Genomic DNA, 22,823 nt, shown 5'->3' with positions numbered 1-22,823 from the left:
GGCCAGGGGAGGTGCCGCTACGCCTGACGGGGACTCCAATGACCTAGCTTGGTCCTCGACCCAATCAGACTCCGTTTGGTGGGCGGGACTTCGATGAGGGCGGTGTAAAGGCCAATCGGAGGGAAGACTGTGGAGGTGTTGTCCAATAGAGACACGATAGGAGGGCGGGGCTAAAGGCCCGGCGCTAGGCGTTCTGGAGGGTGGGGCGGGGGCAAGTGTCAGTCTGGTTGGGAGCGCGGCTGGGGACAGCGGAGACCGCGGCGGCAAACAGGGCGTCAGCTGCCGTGTTGTCGGCCCAAGATGGAGTTCCTCCTGGGGAACCCGTTCAGCACCCCTGTGGGGCAATGTCTCGGTAAGGCTGCGCTTGCGGCGGACGGCTTGGGTGGGCGGCTGACCGGGCTGGACCGCGGGCCTCTGCCGGCTCCTGTGGCACCTCACAGGTGGACCAAGCATCCTTGTTGTTGAATCTCTGCGGGGTGGCGATGCTTCCTCACGTGCGGGTTGGATCTCTTCCAGGAACCGGTGTCACCTCTCGGGTGGACCTGGCATCCCTGTTGTCGGTCCTCTGCCTAGCGCTGGTGCCACCTCACGAGTGGGCCGGCCGTCCTTGTCGTCCAGCTTCTGTCTGGCGCCAGTGCCACCTTGCCAGTGGGCTGGGTCTCATCTGGGCGCCGGTGTCACCTCATGGGCAGAGCAAGTGTCCGTCCTTCTCTTGGGGCCTCCACCTGGCACTGGTGCGACTTCACCGGGCCACTTTCCAGGAGGCCCCTGAGGCCCAACTTGGACCCAGAGACTCTCCCTGCCTCCCTACCATCAGAGCCTAGCCCTTCTTTCTTTCCTGAGGTGGTACCAACTGCTGGTCTGTTTACCTCTCACCTATTGGGAGATGCCACTGCCTTATCAAGCCCAGCATCTTGCTGTCCCCCGCCCCCACCACCCTGCAAGGACCTGGTTTTCCCAGACCTCCTCTTTCCATATGTCTCCCTTCTCTTTGATACCTGCGGACTCAGACTGTGCACCCTCCCAGAAATTGCCCCCTGCTCTGAGACTTACTAATTGGCGCTGCAACTCTATTAGGATGTAGGAAGAACTGGTTGGGGGAGGGATTCTTGGAGGATGATTATCTTTTAAGCGGGGTGGCATGGTGCCTCCCAGGAAAGAAGGGAGGCTGTGTTGTTTAATGATAAGAGCACTCCATTGGGAATCAGGAAACCGGCACTCAACTAGTGGCATTGCCAGTGATTCTTCCTATGACCCTGTGCCCTTTGTGGTTTGAAGTTCCCCTGTCTGTAAGGTGAAGTGTTTGGAGGTGAGATGTGATAGGTCCCTTCAGATTTCAAAGTTTTGATATTTCTTGTAGTAGTCTCTGCACATTGATTGTTGTTTCCCCTGCTATATTAAATTTTCCCAAGTGGAACCTTTTGTTGTCACTATACAAGAGAGTGATCCTACTCTACAGTATCTGTCAATCCTATAAGGGGGCTTTGGGGACCCAGTCAAGGGTACCAGAGTACATCCCGGATGGAGAAAGCACAAAGTAGGTGAAGGAACCCTAAAGTGGCCACACTATGGGATTTTCTTACAAAAAACAAAAGCAGCTTGCCTCCTGAGGATGTCCTTCAGCAGTAGAATGTGTGCTTAGCCCTCGTTTCCATCCCCAGCATGGCAAAAATAAGAGTAATAATAATAAATAAAATTAAAAACAACTTGTGCCTTTTCACTCAAGGCAGGAGCTTATGCCAAGTGATCACTCAAGAATGCTGATTAGTTTCTTTTAAAATAAGGTTCCACCCAGTTGGTTGAAGGACTGGTAAAACATCTTTTATGAACAGGGACCTTTGGTGTCCGTATGAGCCCGACTGGTTTAGGCAGTAGTGATTTGTTTATTTCCTGCTTTATGAATTTCCAGCTTACTTTCTAGCCTTTACTGGGGCCAGTAAAGTTAGTGAGGCCTCTTCTGTTAGCTATTTGACATTTAGGAGCTTTTCTTTCCTTTCTGATAAAGTATCTTTTATGAAGAATTGCGGACACTGGGCCTTGAAAGAGCTGTTTCCCACAATTCCAACACTTTGTCCCAGCTGCCCACTTGAATGTCTCTCTGGATTTTCACTCCTTTCTTCTTCCTCTTTTACTTTCCTACTTTCCTCAGGTGTTCTTTCACTGCATCCATATTCCCAAGATTCATTTCTCAGTTGGGTGTTGAATTCTAGCTAGTTATGGAGGGAACCAGTAAACTTGGGGGAATTTTTTTTTCTTTTCTTCTCTCTTATAAGAGGAAGTTCTATATCTTTAAAATGCCAAGGTGGTTATGAAAAGTAGCATGTAGATGAGAGGAAGAAATTAAAAGGTACTTTCAATTAAAACTTTTTGTGATGCTGGAGACTGAACCTGGGATCTTCAGCATGCTAAGCAAGTACTCTGTTACTGAGTTATACCCTATCCCAAAGAGGATTTTGAAATATAAGTATAAAGGGGCTGGGGTTGTGGCTCAGTGGTAGAGCGCTTGCCTAGCACATGCGAGGCCCTGGGTTCAATCGTCAGCACCACATAAAAATAAATAAATAAAATAAAGGTATTGTGTCAAACTACAACTAAAAAATAAATATTAAAAAAATATAAGTATAGAGGATAGAGGGATATGTAGTGAGTGAAAAGAGCATGATACTTCCATGAGGAAGATCTGAGTTAAATTTTGGCTTTTCTCAGCTGTGTGACCCCAGAAATTGTGTAACCCTGCTGAGTCTTAGTTTGTCTATCTGCTGCGGGGGGGGGGGGGGAAGCAGGGGAGAGGGATATTTGTACTCACAGAGTAGGGTAATTTATTTTTTAAATTTTTAAAAATTTTTAATTTTTTCCACATTTTTATTGGTTCATTATAGTTATACATAATGATGGAATCTGTTGTTATGTATTCATACATGCATACAATAATATAACAATATAATTTCGTCAATCTCAATCCCTAGCACTTCCTCCAGAATAGTACAATTTGAACGAGATGATGTCTAGAAAACTTTAGCATTGTATCTGGAACATAATAAATGCTCAATAAATTACAATTTTCTCTGTTAACAATAGAATGAGTCAGGACTGAATTTTTTTCCAGGAGAGGGTATGTGATACAACTGGCCCATTGGTGATGTGTGAAGAAAAATACCCTTCCAGTGTTCACTATTGTTTATAAGACATTTGACCATGAAGATGATGAAAATTTACTGTTGTCAGGTAGCCAATAGGCAAGGTCTCAGTCATTTCAGTTCGATTCCAATAAATTATTAGCCCACAGAATGAAGTTCTGATGTATGTTCTGTACTGTTGTGACTAAGTGTAAAAATGATTTTCTTGACATTTAGTATTGTTAGTATTTTTTTAAAAGTGTGTGCCAGGAAATGGGTAGGAGGGAAAGGAATATAGAAATAAAATAACAACAAACCCAATGAGAAAAATAATTGTAGCTATAGCTTGCACAAAGCAATCCTGCAGCCATCATTTGCTCCTTTTAGATCTTCTATGGATAAGTTTTATTGTCTTTCCCACTTTAGAGTTGAGGAAACTGAGGCTCCGAGAGGTGAAATGACTGCTTAGCTGGTAAAAGAGCTGGGATGTCATACATGGCCCTGTTATCAAGCGATTTACAGTTTCAGACAAGAAAACAGATGCATGGAATGATGATATAGTACAGATTATAAGTGCAGTAGGAGTTCAGAAGAATTCAGATGAGAGCCGGGCATGGTGGTGCATGCCTGTAACCCCAGCTACTTGGGAGGCTGAGGTAGGAGGATTACAAGTTTGAGGCCAGCCAAGGCAACTTGAAGAGATCTGTCTCAAAATAAAAATAGGACTGGAGATGTAGCTCAGAGGTAGAGGGTCCTTGTGTCCAATCTCCAGTACTGAAAAGAAAAAAAGTGGAATTCATATGAGACTGGGGTGACAGGGACTGGTTCCTTTGGGGGCTGTTTGTGAAAGATAGGCAAGAACTTTGAAGGCTGAGAAGAGAATCCCCTGGGCCTGGGGGCAGTTAAATAGGATGAGAAAGAAAGGGAAAGTAGGGGCACATCTAGGATCACCAGTCTGAGTGGAGCAAAGGTGGCTGTTGGTAATATTGGCAAGTAGGGTTTGAGTGACAGGATAAAGCTCTGTTTTGGATGGGACACATAAAGATGACATTCTTTCACTTGCTGCAACTTTGACTATGTGGACCTTGTTTTCTCCACGCATAAAATAATACTTCTCATGAGCTGCCTCAGATTTGTACCTAAATAATTCTTCTATATAGTTCAGTAGGGTATTCATGAGTACTTGTTGGGTGCCAAGGCCTGTGCTAGACGCTGGGGATGCAAATGTTAAAAAGCAGCTCCTTGGGAACCTTGAATAGAAAAAGTACCGTGACCATTGAAGGGTCCTGGGGCAGAGTAGTTGGTGAAGTGATTATGACTGTCTCATGCCTGAGCTTTACATGGGGGTTTTAACTTGGTGCTGTGAAGTCAAATACATAGCCTGCACATCTGAAGCTAGCCACCTAGACCACAGTCTGACATAGTTATTTGTGCATTTATCTTTCTTCTTTTTTTTTTTTCCCAATGCTGGGTATCAAACCCAGTGCCTCATGCATACTAGGCATGTGTGTATTTGTTCTGGAAGGTGATTCATGAGTAGAATTCATGGTTCAGAGAGAGAGAGAGAGAGAGAGAGAGAGAGAGAGAGAATATATGAATGAACGAGAATGCAATGGTGTTAAAGGCTAAGAAGTGTGGAAGAAAAGAAATTACTTAAGCCAGGTATGGTGGTGCATGCTGTAATCCTAGCTACTCAGAATGCTGAGACAGGAGGATCACAATTTTTAGGCCACTCTGGGTAACTTAGCAAGATCTGTCTCAAAATAGAAGTTTTAAAAAGAGGACTGGGGATATAGCTCATCAGTAAGCTCTTGCCTGATATGCATGAGTCCCTGGGTTCAATCTCCAGCACTACAAAAACAAACTGACAAACAAAGTACTTACTTTAATTTCTTGATTTTGTACTTCCCGAACAAGTTTCAAAATGTTACTGTCTAATCTCAACCTTCCACCACCACATTACAGATCAGGAGTTCCCCAAGTTAGGTCCAGGGTACTGCACAGAGGTCTGCTGCTTTCCTTGTGATGACTGGAAAAAAATTTTCAGATATTCCTTTTCCAAGAGAAAAAAAAAATGAGATTCATTTGGATTCAGAAGTCAGTGAGTATTTAGTTAATATTAGGGGAGATGGGTCATTTCTCTTCTTAGTTCTGCTTTATCAACATTTAAGAAGCAGATAACCTGTTGCAAAGTTTGTATTTGGAGATTGAATGGTGTTAGACATAAACTACTTCATAATACTCTGAGAATGCTGGGTGTTAAACTCTAGATTGGCTGTTTATATAAAGAATACCTTGTCATTCCACAAATTGCTATGGCAGTTGGCAACTTGGAAAGCCCTTTGGCTTCAGTCATTTTATTTAGCCTTCGTAAGCTTGTGAGATATAGGGGAAGAGAACTGGAAGGAACTTACAGTTATTAACCAGCTACTGTCTACAAACCCTACATGTGCAATCTCATTTAATCCTCACAGCATTTAATTTTTTGAGGGTTATGGTCCTTTTATCACTTAAAGCTAAGAGACTTGTGCAAGGTCAATGGCAGAGTTCAGATTGGAATACACTCCTGATGCAGTGCTCATTCCGCACTGCTGTGCGTCGCTGCTTTGACTCAGATCTGGAGATTCAGGGTCATCAGAATCACTTGGAAGTCTTGTTAAAATGAAATACTGGGCCTCACCCTCAGAATTTCAGATTAAGTAAGTCTGGGGTGGGGCCTAGTGAGCCACATTTCTTTCTTTTTTTTTCTGTGATGGTGCTGGGGATGGAACCCAGGACAAGTGTTCTACTAACTGAACTAACCCCTCAGCCCAATATTGCACATTTCTAACCAGTTTTCCATTGATGTTAATGTTGCTGGTCCACTTTGAGGATCATTGGTGTAGATTAATAGTTCTGTTCTTTTATCTCTTCTTTATCTTTCTTCAAGCATTACATTTTTTTTAGAGAGAGAGAATTTTTTAAATATTTATTTTTTAGTTTTTGGTGGACATAACATCTTTATTTATTTTTATGTGGTGCTGAGGATCGAACCCAGTGCCCTGCCCATGCCAGGCGAGTGCGCTACCGCTTGAGCCACATCCTCAGCCCAAGCATTATATTTTTATTCTGGATAGTCTATAAGTAAGATTACTTAGGATTCATTCATTCATTCAGTGGTCCTACTATCTACATATGCCAAGCTAAGCATTTACCAGGATGTTCTGTCTAATAAGAGACCTAAGACAGGTTCTAAATCATATAACATAGAAAATGATTGGGTAAGATTGATCAGATTTATGTAGTAAGGAAATAGAGAAAGGGAGGGGGAGCCTCCCTATAATAATAGTAGCTAAAGAGTTTTTTTTTGTTGTTGTTGTTGTTTTTGGCAGTGCTGGGAATGGAACCCAGGGCCTTGTGCTTGTGTTCTACCACTGATGTACACCTCCAGCCTCCCAACTTTTTAAAGTTCAGTATTAGATTACCATGTGCCAGAGACTGAAGTGGTCATTTTACGCATCTTGCAGTCATTTAATCCTCACAACAATGATGTGAGTAAGGAGGCATTGTTATCATCTCCATTTTGCAGATGACGGCCTTGAGGCAATGAGAAGGTATGTAACCTACTTAGGGTCACACAGCTTACAGTAAGGGAGTAAGAGTTTGAACTCAGCACACTGGCTTCAGAGTCTGATTCTATGTTATGCCCTCAGCAGGAGAGAGGTGAGGAGAACACCATAGGAGGGAAATGGGGAACTCAGAAGTCTCTGCAGGTAGGGAGCTTGCTGACCAGAGCTTTGATTATCAGATAAGATCTGGTCCATGAAGAAATAGCAAAGGAGGCTTGGAGGGCCTTCTTGGCAGAGACGACAACTTGGGCAAATGCTGGATGTTGGCTGGGTAGCTGAGGTGATGGGATTTGCTCTGTTTACCTTGCAAAAGGGAGTAGTGGGAGGTGATCCCGGACAGGTAGGATAAAGCCTGATTGTGGAGACCTGCTTCCTTTACATGTTGGCCAACTAGTCTGGACTCTTCCCTTGGTGGTACTGGGGAGCTCTGCAAGATTTCTAGGGAGGGGAGTGGCACGGATACCATCATAGGGCAGGGAGATTTCCCTGTGACAGTCACTGAAAGATCCTTCTCTCTTACTGTCAAAGCCCCTGATTGTGCAGAATGGGAAAGGGGGTTATCTTCCCAGGAGGTCAGCAGTGGGCAATGCTATTTCCTCCAAAGTTAGGGTACAGACGCTGCTTATGAGCTCACAGCAGAGACAGTAAGGTGCAGGTCAGTGGAGTACTGGGAGGAAGTTACATTTGAGAGCATTTGTCCTTCATTGCCTGGGTAGGTTATAAGACACCAGATGTGGAAAGTCACATGGTAAGGTTCAGCCTGCTTCTTGTCCTGCTCTGTTTAACATGTAAAAGAATAGGAGCTGAGACTTGCAGGTTTTTCTGAACGGGTGCCGTTGCATAGGGAGAGTGCTATTTGGGATATTTAAAATTCTCATGTAATTGTGCTTTTGAAAAATCAATGTATAATCACATAGAAAAAAGGAAAAATATAGAAAATCTCCAGTGTGTGTTTTCTCAAAAATTCATTGAGATTTTTCTTATGTTAGGTAATGGAATACTTATGTATTCCATTCTCCCTTTTCTCATGCCTTGGAGATGTAACATTGTACAACTACTCAGCATATTTTTGTATAATCTCTGTGTTATTTTATTTATTTACTTATTACTGACTTGAGATATTAGGTGAGGAGGAAGGAGGTATAAATATAGTGCCCAGGGGAGCTTCAAGTAAGGAATATTGTTCTTGCTAACAGACAAAACTCCCAGAATTTTTTGGCTAACCTAGTAGTCTAAAAATATATAAATAACATTCATTTGGGGAAACTGACCTATCTCGAGGTTGGAAAAGAGGCCTTATAAAAACCAGTCTCTGACTTGCTACCCATATTAGTGTTCCTTTCCAAACCCCTGACCTAGAAGATTCTCTTTGATTTTCTTCATCTTATCATCAAGCTTGCTGTCCATCATCCCTCACCCCTTCATCTCGGAAGCCTTCCTAGATCACCCTGTTTATGGGCATAACTCTATTCTCTGGACCCCCAATGCTTTTTATCCAGATCATTTATTTGGCTCTTTCCTTGTCCCCGCTTCCCCTCATATATATATATATATATATATATATATATATATGACTATTTCTCACCACCTAGGTTTTTGTGAAGATTAAATGAGATAATGTGTATAAAGTTCCTTGCTCCTCAAGGGCAAGATGTATACTTTCTGGTTCTTTTGACCTTCACATAAAGTAGTGGAATATACTCTGCACAGTCATCCATACCATAGGTTTTTTCCTGTCAACTTCTTGGTTAGCATCTTCAAAATTCTTAGTCCTGTGCTAGGCACCTTGCTGAGTGCTGTACACACACTACCTTATTTAAATAGTAGTTCTATGAAACATTAGTAAGTCAGTGATATTATCTCCATTTTATTTTTTATACCTTTATTTTATTTATTTATTTTAATATTTATTTTTGGTTAGACACAATACCTTTATTTTATTTATTTATTTATTTTTATGTGGTGTTGAGGATCGAACCCAGGGCCTTGTGCATGCTAGGCGAGCGCTCTACCACTGAGCCACAACCCCAGCCCTTATTTATTTTAATGTGGTGCTCAGGATCAAACCCAGCACCTCATATGTGCTAGTCAAGTGCTCTACTGCTGAACTACAACCCCAGCCCCATTATCTCCATTTTATTTTTTATTTATTTATACCTTTATTTTATTTATTTATTTTTATGTGGTGCTGAGGATCAAACCCAGCACCTTGCATGTACTAGGCAAGCACTCTACTGCTGAACTACAACCCCAGCCCCATTATCTCCATTTTATAGATGAGAAATGGAGACTTAAGGGGTTGCTTGTCAAAGGTTCTGGTGCCCGTATTGGCTCAGCCATCTTCCACATCAGGGAGTCTAGCTCCAGTGCTTTTGTTGATACTGCCTTTTAGATAGCAAGCATAGTCTATTAACATTTGGATAAGAAGAACCTCAACTGGTTCCAAGTGGGAATTCCATAAAGGCATCACTCTTCATGAATTCTAGAGGAATGTGGGATCTCATTTGTTCCTCTTTGTTCTCTTCGAGCCTTTAGCATTTTTTATTTTGAATTGGAGTTAATCCCATCTTTTTTTTTTTTTTTTCCCAGGGCTGAGAATTGAACCCAGGGCCTTGAGGATTCTAGACAAGTGCTCTACTACTGAGCTAAATCCTTAGCCATTTTTATTTTTTAATTTTGAGACAGGGTCTTGCTGTATTTTCCAAGTTGTCCTAGAACTTGGCTATCCTCCTGCCTTTGCCTCTTGAGTAGCTGGAATTACAAGTATGTGCCACCATTTCTGGTGTGTAGGCCCTATTTTTGCTTCTCTTTGTGACTGCCTTTGTGTGAGTCCAGTATCTATTCTAATCCTCAGTTTCCTAATCTGTAAACACTGATGGTGGCAACCAGCAACTCAGGAGGCTGAGACAGGGGGATTGCAAATATGAGGCCAGCCCCAACATCTTTAGTAAGATCTTCAGCAACTTAGCAAAACCCCGTCTCAAAACAAAAAAAATAAAAAGGACTGGGGATTCAGCTCAGTGGTAAAATGCCCCTGGGTTCAATCCCTAAATACAAAAAAGTAATAATATTAAAAATAAAAAAGAGGATCAAATGAGAATGTAAAATGGAATGTATTATGGTACAGTTAGTTCTTCCCATGCATCATTTGATGTTCCATCAGGGTACCTGCTTCTGTTCTCTCTTTTAAAAATTATGGTTAAAATATACATAACAGGATTTCCCATTGTGAAGTGTAGTTCAGTAGCATTGAATACACCCACACTGTTGTGCAGCCATTGCTCTTTTCATTTTGCAAAACTAAAATAACATCCCCTCATTCCTTCCTCCCCACAGCCCCTGGCAGCCACCATTCTACTTTCTGTCACCATGACTTTGACTACTTGTCCTTTTGTGCCTGACATATTTCACTTGGCATAATGTCTTGAAGGTTCATCCATGTTGGAGCATGTCCAAAATTTCTTTTTTCTTTTTTTTGGGGGGGTATTGCTGAGCATATACTCTACCATAGAGCTACACTCCAGCCCCCACATTCCCTTTATTTTTAAGGCCATATAATATTCCATTGTATATATATAGCACATTTTGCTTATTTATCCATCCACAGATGGACATTTGGGTTGCTTCTACTTTTTGCTATTAATAAGCTGCTATGAATGTGGGTATATAAATGTCTGTGTCCCTGTTTTCCATTCTTTTGGATATGTATCTAGAAGTGGAGTTGCTGGATTATATGGCAATTCTATTTTTCTTTTTACTGATGTTATTGGGGATTTAACCCAGGGGCACTTTACCACTACACTACACTCTCAGGCCTTTTTAATTTTTATTTTGAGACAGCGTCTTACAAAGTTGTCCAGACTGAGCTTGCTATCCTTCTGCCTCAGCCTCCCAAGTTGCTAGAATTACAGGCATGTGCCACCACACCCGGCTGGCAATTCTATTTTTGGGGGGGTGGGGGTAACAGGGGATTGAACTCAGGGGCACTCAACCACTGAACCACATCCCCAGCTCTATTTTGTATTTTATTTAGAGACAGGGTCTCACTGAATTGCTTAGTGCCTCGTTTTTGTTGAGGCTGGCTTTGTACTCATGATCCTCCTGCCTCAGCCTCCCAAGCCACCGGGATTATATATGTGCACCACTGCACCTGGCCTGGTGATTCTATTTTTAAAGTTATTTTAAAAAAATATTTCTAGTTTTGATGGACGCAACACCTTTATTTTATTTGTTTATTTTTATGCAATGCTGAGGAGCAAACCCAGTGTCTGACGCGTGCTAGGCAAGTGCTCTACCACTGAGCTACAACCTCAGCCCCTCTATTTTTAATATTTTGATGGACCTCCATACTGTTATTCATAGCTGCTGCACCATTTTGCCCTCTTACCAGCAGTGTACAAAATTTCCATTTGTTTACATTCTTACCAACACTTACTATTTCCTGTTTTCTTTTTAATTTATAGTAGCCATCCTACTGGGAATGGAGTTATGGTTTTGATTTGTGTTTCCCTAATAATTAGCGATGTAAAGCATCTTTTCATGTGCTTTTTGGCCATTTGTATGTCTTCTTTGGAGAAATATCTGTTTATGTCCTTTTCTCAGTTTTTTATTAGGTTGTTGATTTTGTTACTGTTTAGTTTTATGAATTCTTTATATATTCTGGATATTAATCCTTTATCAACTATGTGATCAGCAGTGATTGTGTTTTTATTATGTAAAGTGTCCTTTGCTACACAGAAGTTTTTCATTTTAAGTCCACTTTCTCTACTGTTTCTTTCTTACTTTTTTTGTTTGTTTTTTTGGTATAGGAATTAAACCCAGGGCACTCAACCACTGAGCCACATCCCCAGCCCTTTTTTGTATTTTATTTAGAGACAGGGTCTCACTGAGTTGCTGAGGGTCTCGCTAAATTGCTGAATCTGGTTTTAAACTCATGATCCTACTATCTCAGCCTACTGAGCCACTGGGATTACAGGTGTGCCAGTATCTCTACTGTTTCTTTTGTTTCCTGTGCCTTTGGTGTCCTGTCCTAATTTTTCAGTAGTGTCTAACATAATTCCTTAAAGATAAAAATGTTAATATTCTTGGTACTAGTCAGCATGACCCTTATCAGATACTGAGTTAAGTACATTGCATACATCATCTTCTTTAATTCCCACAAAAGCCCTGTCAGGTAAGTACTATCATTCTTTTATTATTATTAATTTTTTAGAGACAGGGTCTTGCTGTGTTACCTAGGGTGGCCTCTGACCTCCGGCAGTCCTCCAACCTCAGTCTCCTGAGCATCTGGGACTCTAGGCACATGCCGCCATGCTTGGCTTGGCACCATCCATATTTTATTGTCTAGAGAACTGAGACTTAGAAGTGAAGTTCTTTCTTCAAGGTATGTGGTAGTAAGTAGCAGAGCTGGGACTTGAACTTGTGTCTGTGGACTCAGTAGTTATCTCAGTGAATGGATGCCTGAATGAACTGAATGGCTGAAAATCTGGTAATAGTTGTCTTGAATTCAGATCTGCCTTAATATTATAATTATCCATCCGGTCTCAGAATTCAGAGTACAAGTGTTCTCTTCATCCCAGCAAGTTTTTCTGAGAATTTTGTCAAAGGAAGTACTTCTTTCAATTTCATTGAGGCTCTTAGTAAGGGAAGGTTTGTGTATTTTCTTTTATTTTTGGATTTGTTTGAGAACTACAGTGTAGGATGGAGGAAGAAAGGGAATTTAAACAGATGCTAAATTGTCTAACTGACCAACTTGCTTTTAAGACATTACCAGCTGCTGTTTTAATCATTAACGAAGCACAAGACTTGTAGTCTGGGAGGCACGTCAAAAATCCTGTTTTGGTTTTTGGTTTAAAACTGAGTGTAATGGAGAGAGACTGATTGTTTCATCTCAGAGAATTGGGCTGTAAGTCTTTGAGAGCTGGGGACAAGGACAGGGCGACACTATTGAGTATTTTTTTTTTCCTGCTTCTCAAAGGAGAAATCACACAGTTCTGGCATGTCATTAGTCAAAATAGGAGATGAGGCCTGAGAAATGATGCTTCTTTGGGTTTGAAAGCTGAATTTGCTAGTGGCTTCCAGAGAGTGAGACTCTCATGTTACCTGTAGAAGTTCTTAAGCCAGCAAGCTGGTGAATCACAGACGGGAGGGCCTTAGCTGCCTTCAGTCCAACCCTCTCATTTTTACAGGCTCAGAGAGGGTAAGGCCTATGCTGTTTTTATCTTCACGACACAATTTGTAGGTTTTTTTTCCCCTGGCGTCTGCTGGGGATCCTGCAATTCCATTCCTTTCTAGCACTAATTACCAGGAGTCCCTGCAGACCCTATAAGTGCTCACACCAGCAAGATTGCTCCACTTCAGACACCCATTGAAGGTTCTTGGTTATCACCTGTATTTCTGAGGGACTGGCAGTAAGTTAGGGGTTCCCATGTTACCTTTCTCATGTTTGATAATATACTACAATGACACAGAACTAAGGACAGCACTTACATTGGCATTACAAAGGAGACAACTCAGGAACAGTCAACTGGAAGCAATACGTAGGAAAAAAAAGCATGGAGTGTCCACATCCCAGCCCTCCCAGTATCTCCATGTGCCATCAACCTGGAAGCTCTCAGAACCCCATTGTCCAGGAGTTTTATGGGGGTTTCATGGTATGGGCCTGGTTGAGTAAATCATTGGCCACTGATGAGTGACTCAGCCTCAGCCCCTCTTCCCTCTGGAGGTGTGTGGGGAGGAGTGTGTGTGGGTAAAGTTCTAACCCTCTAAAGCTGCCTCCCCTTTCTGGCAACCAGCTCCCATCCTGAAGCTATCTAGGCCCTGGCCTCCAAGCCATCTCATTAGCATACAAAAGACACTCTTGCCAGGCTAGTGGTGGGGCCTATAATTCTAGCTATTGTGGAGGCCGAAGCAGAGGGGTAGCAAGTTCAAGGTCAGCCTAGGCAACTTTTGTCTCAAAAAATAAAGGTCTGGGGGTTTAGTTCTGGGGGTTTAGTTCAGTGGTAGAGTGCTTACATGGGGCCTTGAGTTCTAACTGTAGAAGGAAGGAAGGAAGGAAGGGAGGGAGGGAGGGAGGGAGGGAGGAAGGAAGGAAGGAAGGAAGAAAGGAAGATTTAAGGGTTTATTTAGTTCAGTAGTAGAGCACCTCTGGGTTTAATCTCCGGTACTGCAAAAATAAGTGAGTAAGTCTGCCATTTAATAAAGAGACAGTGTTGAGTCTGCCTTGTGAAGGTAAATACTATCATGTTATTTGAAAGTTAATCTCTTGATTTAGACATTGCTTGGTGGGGAGGTGGACTCTTTAGCTCCAAGTTTGATAGTTTAAATGAATTTGGTTTATAAAATCGCCTTTGGTCTTCTGTTTTATCTGCTGTTTGTGGCATGGGTGCAGAACAGAGACCCAGGAGAATCCCAGGTTAAGACTTGAGAAGTCTGAGATAGGAATGTTGCTGATTTGCTGTGTGACTTTGGGTAGATCATGTCCTACCTGTTTACTCATTTGAATAACAGGTTCGCCAAGCTCATTTCCAGGCCTAAAGCTTAAGGTGCAAACCAGAGTGGCTTTCAGTTTAGCTTAAAACCTTTAGACCTCCATAGGAGATTATAGAATCCATATACATAGACACACATATACACATGTGTTTGTGTTAGGTTTTATGTCTAATATATACTATATATATTTGCCTTTTAATGTTTTTCATTGAGGTACAGTTTACTTATAGTGAAATGGAATGCAGAAATCTCAATTGTTGTAGTTTTGACAGTGCATACATGTTATAAACCATACCCCATCAAGTTACAGACCACTCCGGAAAGTTCTCTCATGCCCCTCCCTGTGAGAAACTCATGTTTCCTCCAGTCAGTCCCCCACCTCCAGTACACCTGCAGAGACAACCCCTGGTCTTGCCTCTGTCACTCTAGGTTAGTTTTGCCTGCTTTAGAAGCAGTTAATGGACTTATTCAGTACAAGTTGTTTTGTGTTGAAATCCCAGTGATACTTTGAAGGGATTTTCTGTTTCCCTCCTCTAATCCTGAGAGATCATATACCTGTATGTTTTTGCCACCTGCCACCTCAAAAGGTCATGTAGTCTGGGGTGTTGCAGGTCTCCCTGAACTGTTATGGCTGAGAAGTGAGGGCCCTCTGCCAGTGGGCCACCACATTGTAGAAGAGATGGAAAGAACAGCTTGATTTCCAGATTCTAGGTTGAGTTTGTTTCTATAATTGTTAGTGTCACAGTCTTCTCACTTGTCAGCTGGGCAAATCGGATCCACCAGCAGACGAGAGACTAACTCTGACACCCGAAAATGTCACTTGTAACGGCACATTTATGACAAGGTGCCCATGAGATACACTCATTTCAATTTCATAAATACTTCTTGAACATAAAGACAGATTGCTCCAAGGGTGAGCAACAGTAAAAGGAAGGAGGTCAGGAAGGGGCTGAGCAGATGTGTGGCGGAGCTGCTCTGTGTCTGCAGGTTCTCTAGGCCTTTCCTGGCTGTAGAGCTGTGCCTGCAGGTTTTCTAGGCCTTTCCTATCTGCTCTTCTAGGATTATGTTTGTTTTTCATAATGTCTATATAACTTGTTTCCTCTTCCTAGTCTTTACCTGCTCTAACTTAGTCCAGCCCTGGTCACACCTGCACCATTGCACATGCCACTTAGTTGCCCTCCTTCCTCTGTCCTCCTTCCTTTTCTACACAGTGTGGCCAACTTTGGACAAATATGCCAGAAACTTGGAATTCCCCATCTCCTGAGAATGACCTCTAAATGGAGCCTGGCATTCAGGGACCTCACTGAGGGCTGCTGCTTGTCTCTTCTCTTAGCCGACCTCTACACACACTCTGCCATTGCTGTTCCCTCTCGCCTGTGCACAGTGTGTCATGTCCCTGCAAGGCATTGCTTCTCTCTTGGTGGTGGTTGATATCGATATGTCCTTAGGGACCTTGCTTAGATCCTCCCATTATTACAGAGCCTAGAAGCCCCTCAACTACAGTGGCACATGTATTTTATATGTATTTAGTAAATGCATTGTGTAAGGCCAGGTGGGATTTTGAATTCAAAGATGAATAATGGGAGTGCAGGAGGCCTAGAGAAAGCTGGAGCTGTGGGTGGGGAATGTTGTTGGAGTCAATTGGGCAGCAGTGGGACGGTGTATGACAGGTGTGGTTGTGAAGATAGGTACTGGGTTTGCATGAGGAATTGTTCTCTCACTATCTTCTTTAAAAGAATAATGTGGCCAATTAGCCTTTGCTTCTGGCATGGGATTGAGGATGGCCTATTCTAACACCAGCATGATATCCAGGCTCCATGTCTTTTCTATGGAAAATGTTCAGAGAGCAGGAACAGGGACTTACCCTGGAGAACATTCCAGTGGGAGAAAGAGAAAAATTATGTACATTCCTCAGAAATACTGAAGTGCCCTGGAATAAGCTGACCTTCTTCTGTACGATGTTATCAGTAATGCTTTAGGCTGCAGCACACTGTTTATGTTTTTGAAACCCAATCCATTTCTTGTATTTTCTCTCTGGAAATTGTAAGGATGTGGTCTTAAGAGTGAGCTGGAGGGTTCTGGGTGTAGCTTGGGAGTAGAGTGCGTGCTCTGCATATATCAGACGCTGGGTTCCCTCCTCAGAGTGGCAGCCTTGCACACACACACACACACACATACACATACACACACACACAAAATGAGCTTGGTGTTTTTACCTCTCTTATGACTTTCTTAGAAGCACAACTAACAGTACTGAAGCCCAGCAAAGCCCACATCATGGCTTACTTGCTTCCCCGCCTCACCTGGCTCCCTGTGTTGTTGGACAGCTCAGTGAGCTCTGGTGTGGACTGCTGCCACACCCTGTCCATGTGCAAGCTGCTGGGCACATGGACCTGGGCTTCCTCCCGGGTTGGGGCCCAGGAGATGCTTAAGGCTCTGCCCCTGTGGTGGGCCCTGTTTAGGCTCTGTCCCACCAGCAAGTGGGACAGAGCAGCCCTCAGTGAGGTCCCTGAATGCCAGGCTCTATTTAGAGGTTATTCTCAGGAGATGGGGAATTCCAGATGGGGAATTCCTCTTTAGGGGTACTGTGGTTCTCTGTCCTCCTGGGGCACTCCTGCTTGACCTCAGCCCCTTTCTGGCAGATTGCTGCAATTATACTGCTGCTTCTTGATTAATTCCTACTCTGGTACAGAACAGCTCTCTGTAGACTTTTATTTTTATTGTGGTAAAATATGCATACACATAACAAAATTTACCATTGTAACCATTTTTTAAAATTTTATTAACTTTAATTTTTTATGTGTGTATTCATCTAATTTTTTTTTTTTTTTTTTGTATTGAGATTGAACCAAGGGGGCACTTAGCCGTTGAACTACTTCCCTAGTCTCTTTTATTTTGAGATAAGGTTTCCCTAAGTTTTTTTTTGCTTAAGATTTCGTTAAATTGCTGAGGGTGGCTTTGAACTTAACAATCCTCCTCCCTCAGCCTCCTGGGTGGCTGGGTCAGGTGAGTGCTACCGCACCTGGCAGAAAATGATGATTTAGAACTCACTTGGGCTTGCTCCATTAAAAATCCCAAATTGAGCCAGGAGCATTGGTTAACGCCTGTAATCCCAGCAGTTTGGGAGGCTGAGGCAGGAGGATCACAGGTTCAAGGTCAGCCCCAACAAGGCCCTGTCACTCAATTACAAATATAAGAAAGGAGGGATGTGGCTCAGTGGTGAATGTCCCCAGGTTCAATCCCCAGTAGTAAAACAAAACAAAACAAAAAACCCCCAAATACTCAGAATGCCAAAAGCTGCTGCCTTCCTGGTGTCCCGCTCAGCTCCCTAGTCTCCACATAGAGCGTGAGACCCACCCACTACGCTGTGTCCCTCGTTCTTTCTCATTGCTGGACAAGATCCCATGTACACAGAGCTTCACAGATTGTCATATGGGCATGGCATTTGAGTCTAGCTTCACTCTCTCCTTGGCACAGAGGAGCAGTGGAGATAAGCAGACGAGCAGCCTGGAGAGCACTCTGGAGGTTCTGAAATTGGGTGGAGGCAGTACACGGTGGGGTCTTGGCAGCAGCCAAAATGGGCCATTTTGTGGCTCCCAGCATGGGAGCATGTGCTGAGCTGGAAGGAGGGAGTCTGGGGGTTTGGGTAGATCAGGGCTGTGAGGCGGGTGCCTGGGACTCTGAGGGTCATGTCCAGGCTGCTCCAGGAGGGCCTGGCCTTGGCTGCGGGCTCTGCAAACTGCTGCTGGGGGCTTCCTGCTTTTGCCGAATATTACGCTTTTCTCTTTTGAGTTTTACTCTCTGATTCTTGAACCAAACCTGCAGTACCATTGGCTCTAAGAACATTTTCGAGGCCATTTCTCTCTTTAGGCTGGGGTCTGGGTAAGGGTTCCTTTTGAAAAGGAAGGTCAGATCTTCCAGATGTTTCTCAGTGAACATTGTTTGCTTCCTTGGGGACGCTTCTGCTGCTTGCGTTCAGGAAGGGCCTCGGAGTCAGCCATCTTAGGACCCGGATACACTCCTCTGCTCAGCTCCTGCAGTAAGAAAACCATTGTAACCATTTTTAAGTACACAGTTCAGTGGCATAAAGTGTCTTCACTCTTGGGGAGCTGTCACCACCATCCATCTCCAGACTTTTTCATCTTCCCCAGTTAAAACTATGTACCCAGGGCTGGGGTTGTGGCTCAGCGGTAGAGTGCTCACCCAGTACATGTGAGGCTCTGGGTTCGATCCTCAGCACCACATATAAATAAATAAAATAAAAGGTATTGTGTCCACCTGCAACTAAAAACCCCCAAACTCTATACCCATTAAACGCTTAATTTTCCATTCCCTCTTACCCCTAGAGAACCACCATTCTGCTTCCTGTCTCTATGACTCTGACTACTCTAGATAACTCATGTAAGTGGAAACATACAATATTTATCTTTTAGTGACTGTCTTATTTCACTTGGCACAAGTTCAGCCGTGTTGGAGCATGTGTCAGATCTCCTTCTTCCTCTCCCCACTCCATGGTGTTGTGGATAGAACCCAGGCTATTGTGCATGCTGGGCAAGCTGTCTGCTCTACCACTAAGCTACACCCCCAGTCCAAATCACCTTCTTTTTTAAAGCTGTGTAATAGTTCACTGTATGCATACACTGCATTTTTTCATCCACTGATGGGCACTTGGGCCATTTTCATCTTTTGGCTATTTTGAATAATGCTGCTGTGAACATGAGTGTACAAACATATGTCTGAGTCCCTGCTTTTGTTTCTTTGGGGTATATAACTAGAAGTGGAATTGCTGGATCATATGGTAATTCAAATTGTAATTTTTGGAGGGACTGTTATACTGGTTTCCGTAGCAGTTATACCATTTTACATTCCCAACAACATTGCACAAAAGTTCCAGATTCTATCTTTGCCAACACTTGTTACTTTCTATTTTTTATAGGAACCATCCTAATTAATATGAGAGGTGGCTGCATTACCTTTCATGGGTGTATTATAAAGCACCCATATAGAACCTAAGTTAAGGCTGTGTGTCTGGGGGAAGGGAGAGTGTCGGGATTCTGGGTAGGCTATTTTGTTTTGCAGCATTTCAACTTTGCTGGATGCTGCTAGATGGTTGTTTTACAAAATTGCTTGGGAGAGAAGGTGGTCACCTAGCTTTATTGGTTTAGAGGTCATAACAGAACAGAGGGACTGTAGGAATCATTTGTGGCTAAGAGACAGTGAAGTTATAGCCTTCAGTTGGGCTGGTAGCATTATTTTGGCCCTTAATGACTAGAAGTCCTCCAGAAAGACATACTGCTTAATGAGGCAGCTCATGGCCCCAGTACCCAGTCAGGCAGAATACATTATGATGGGGAGCAGGGTGAGGGGCAGCCCCCCAGGCCCCCTGAGTGCCTGCCCTGCTTGGTGCCAAGCATGTGTGCGTCACAATCACCGGCTTTAGGGAGTTTGTTTAGAGGGAGACCCACTCAGAAACTCACCATTTCAATGTCTGGAGTGAGTTCTGGGATAGAAGTGGAGACAGGGCCCTGCAGGAGGTTCCGAGGAGAGGTACTTAATCACCCAGCCTAGCGGTGATAGAAGGAAGTTTCCTGAGAGGTGCTGCCAGGACCTGGTTTTGAAGGATAAGTAGGAGCAGGAGTTGACCAGGGGCAGAGAAGGGAGTGAAAGGAAGGAGGGGATGCTCTTCAGCTTGTCATTGATCTTTATAAACTGGTGTCTCCTGTGAGAGAATGTGCCAAGGGATCTTGAGTTTCAAAACTTGATAGATTTAGAGAGATATAAAATAGTCCCCGCCTCAGAGTTCCACCAAGGGACAGTTGGAGGCTGATTAGGGGAGGGACCAACCTGTTGGGTATAGCCTCCCAGATGACCTGCAGTGATTGGAAGTCTGCTTTCCAGAAACCTGTTGGGTTGGCAGAGAAAGAAGTGTGCCTTGAGGCTAAGGGACCCTCCTGCAGAAGTGTGCCTGCATTCTAACACCTCTATCCAGAGTCTGCATCTCTGGCCTTTTGTGCCAAAGTAGTTTGTCCTTTTGCCCTTCAACAATCGGGTATTGACACAGGGACTCATCCTTATTCTTTTCTTTTCCCTCTCTCCCTCCCTTCCTTTCTTTCTTTCCTGTGTGTGTGTGTGTGTGTGTGTGTGTGTGTGTGTTATTGGGAATTCAATTCAGGGAGCTCTACCACTGAACTACAGCCCCAGAGCTTTTTACTTTTATTTGGAGATAGGGCCTTTCTAAGTTGCTGAGGCTGGTCTCCAACTTGTAATTCTCCTGCCTCTGCCTTCTGAGTGGCTGGATTACAGGCGTTCTCCACTACCACTGTGCCTGGCCCATTCCTGTTCTTAAAACAAGAGTATTATACAAAGAGCAAGTCCACAATCCCCCACCCTCACCGGACTCCCCAGAGGCAACCCTGTAGCTACTTTGTGTGTTGTCCTTATTCTCTGAAGATTTTTCATATGAATGGGATGGGCAGTAGCTTTTTGTCCTATAAACAGTGTTTTGGCAAAGTATCTTTGTATCCTTATGTTTCTATAGTTTACATTCCTAGATGTAAAATGCCTGTCAGACTATGGGAGTATTTGAAATTTTAATAGATACTGCCAAATTGCTCTCCAAAAAAGGTGTTCTGAATTATCCTTTCCCCAGCAGAGCCCCTGAGTGCCTCTTTGCCCCCACCCCCATAAGTGTTGGGTATCTTCTACCTGCCCACACATCTGAGGAGGGGAGCTTTGCTTATTGTTGGTTTGTAATGAGACCTGTGGATTAAAGCTGTTGCCTTGGGCTAATTTCTTTCCTGAGCACCATATCCCAGTGGAAATGCAGAGGTGGCAAATGCCCATTGGTGTTGATGCTGAGACCTGAGGTTCCCCCAGCAGCCTTGTCTCCCTGCCCGTGAAAGGTCAGCCAGAACCTTTATTTTTCTTGAAAGGTCTTTTTTCCTAAGAACCTTAATGGTCACCATTTCCTGCTTTTCTTTGTTTCTTTTATTTATTTTTTTCTGAGTACTAGGGATTAGACCTAAGGATGCCCTGACACACTGAACTGCATCCCCAACCCTTTTTATTTTTTATTTTGAGGGAGGGTCTCTCTAAGTTGCCCAGGCTGGTCTAGAACTTGTGATCCTCCTGACACAGCCTCCAGAGTCTCTGGGATTACAGGTGGGCATGGTGCCCAGCTCCACTCGATTTTCAGATGATGTATCTCAAATGTGTATTGACTTTCTTCTTGGCCCTATTGATTGCCAATTATAAGGAAACCAACTTTTCTATTGTTCCAGGATAGCCACCTTTTGTGCCCCAACTCCAGTTCCTTGTGTTTTACTGTTACATGTAATCCTCAAGAATCCGACCAGCATCTTCCCAAGTAAATGTTACCCCTCTTTGTCACTAGGATTGAGTGAGATCTTCTCTCTTGTATCTCCTTTAATTAGGATCAGAACAGTGGGATAAAGTGCAGCTTCTCTAAAATCTGAGGAACATTCTCAGAGTCTGGATCATTTCCATGCCAGAGAATTAGAAAGGGGCTGGGTAGATGAGAGGACTGCCATCTCTTGAGGGGTACTGGTGATTTCCTTATAGTACCCCAAGAGAGTGCTTATTATTTTTTTCAACCTTATGGATGAGGCTGAATCACATGCCAAGCAGTAGATGACAGAGCCCAGACTTAACCCCATTTCTACTCCATGCCAACTCACTGTGGGACTTTTGGGAGGTGATTAGGATTAGATAAAGGGGAGCCTCCATGATTAAATCATGGTGGCTTTATAAGAAATGGCAGAGAGACCAGAAAAGACACATATATGTGTCCTGGCTCTTTTTTTTTAAATATTTATTTTTTAATTGGACACAATATCTTTATTTTATTTATTTATTTTTATGTGATTCTGAGGATTGAACCCAGGGCCTCGCGCATGCTAGGTGAGCGCTCCACCTCTGAGCCACAACCCCAGCCCCTGTGTCCTGGCTCTTACCATGTGATAACCACATACCACTGTGGCCTCTGAGAGCACAAAAGCCATTACTATATGTGGCATCTTGACCTTGGATCTCTATGACTATGAGCCAAGATAAACCTTACTTATTTATAACTCATTCAGACTGTGGAGTTCAATTATTAGTAACAGAAAGAGGATTAATACACCATTCCAGGGATACTTCCGCTAGAGGTGACCGTGGCATAGGCCATCCTTTCTACTGGGTCCTCTCAGCCTACTACCACCCAGAAAAAAGCTATAGTTTCTGCTCTTTCCTTTCCCTGAATACCGAGGCTCTGACTGAGGACTTCCCAGATTGCACAGTTTTCACTCATCCTAGGGGCCATCTTTAGGATTGCCTTTATCCATGAGCCTCTTATGCTGTCATTTATAGATCATTACCTTTATATTTGACTCACTGTTGTTTTCTAAAACTTGGAAACAATTACTTGTAAAGAACTTTTGGTACTTAAGTTAATTGAAAACCAGTTGCACTTGGCATTAATCCAAAATAAGATTAAAATGATAAAATTTGAAGTAAATAAATACAGTAAAATCAAATCACGGTGATTCTAGTTGGATCCTAGTGCCTGTTTGAGATACCCAATGAGGGCCACTTTCATTAGAAAAGG

At 43.3% G+C, this 22,823-nt stretch overlaps 1 protein-coding gene across 13 annotated transcripts in view; it reads left to right on the top strand.

Annotated features, from left to right (window-relative positions):
* The first annotated feature begins 216 nt into the window (after positions 1 to 216).
* Tom1l2 (target of myb1 like 2 membrane trafficking protein) overlaps positions 217 to 22,823 on the top strand; it is a 117,696-nt gene continuing 95,089 nt past the window's right edge. For all 13 annotated transcript variants that reach the window (XM_071603582.1, XM_027921428.2, XM_027921427.2 and 10 more), the window contains exon 1: positions 217 to 352. In XM_071603582.1, coding sequence (XP_071459683.1) covers positions 301 to 352 — 52 coding nt within the window. In that variant the 5' untranslated portion in view covers positions 217 to 300. The remainder of the gene's footprint in view (positions 353 to 22,823) is intronic.

This window comes from Marmota flaviventris, chromosome 17, assembly GCF_047511675.1.
Source record: "Marmota flaviventris isolate mMarFla1 chromosome 17, mMarFla1.hap1, whole genome shotgun sequence".
Classification (NCBI taxonomy): domain Eukaryota; kingdom Metazoa; phylum Chordata; class Mammalia; order Rodentia; family Sciuridae; genus Marmota; species Marmota flaviventris.
The sequence above is the reverse complement of the archived record's forward strand: the minus strand, read 5'-3'. Positions and strand labels throughout refer to the sequence as shown.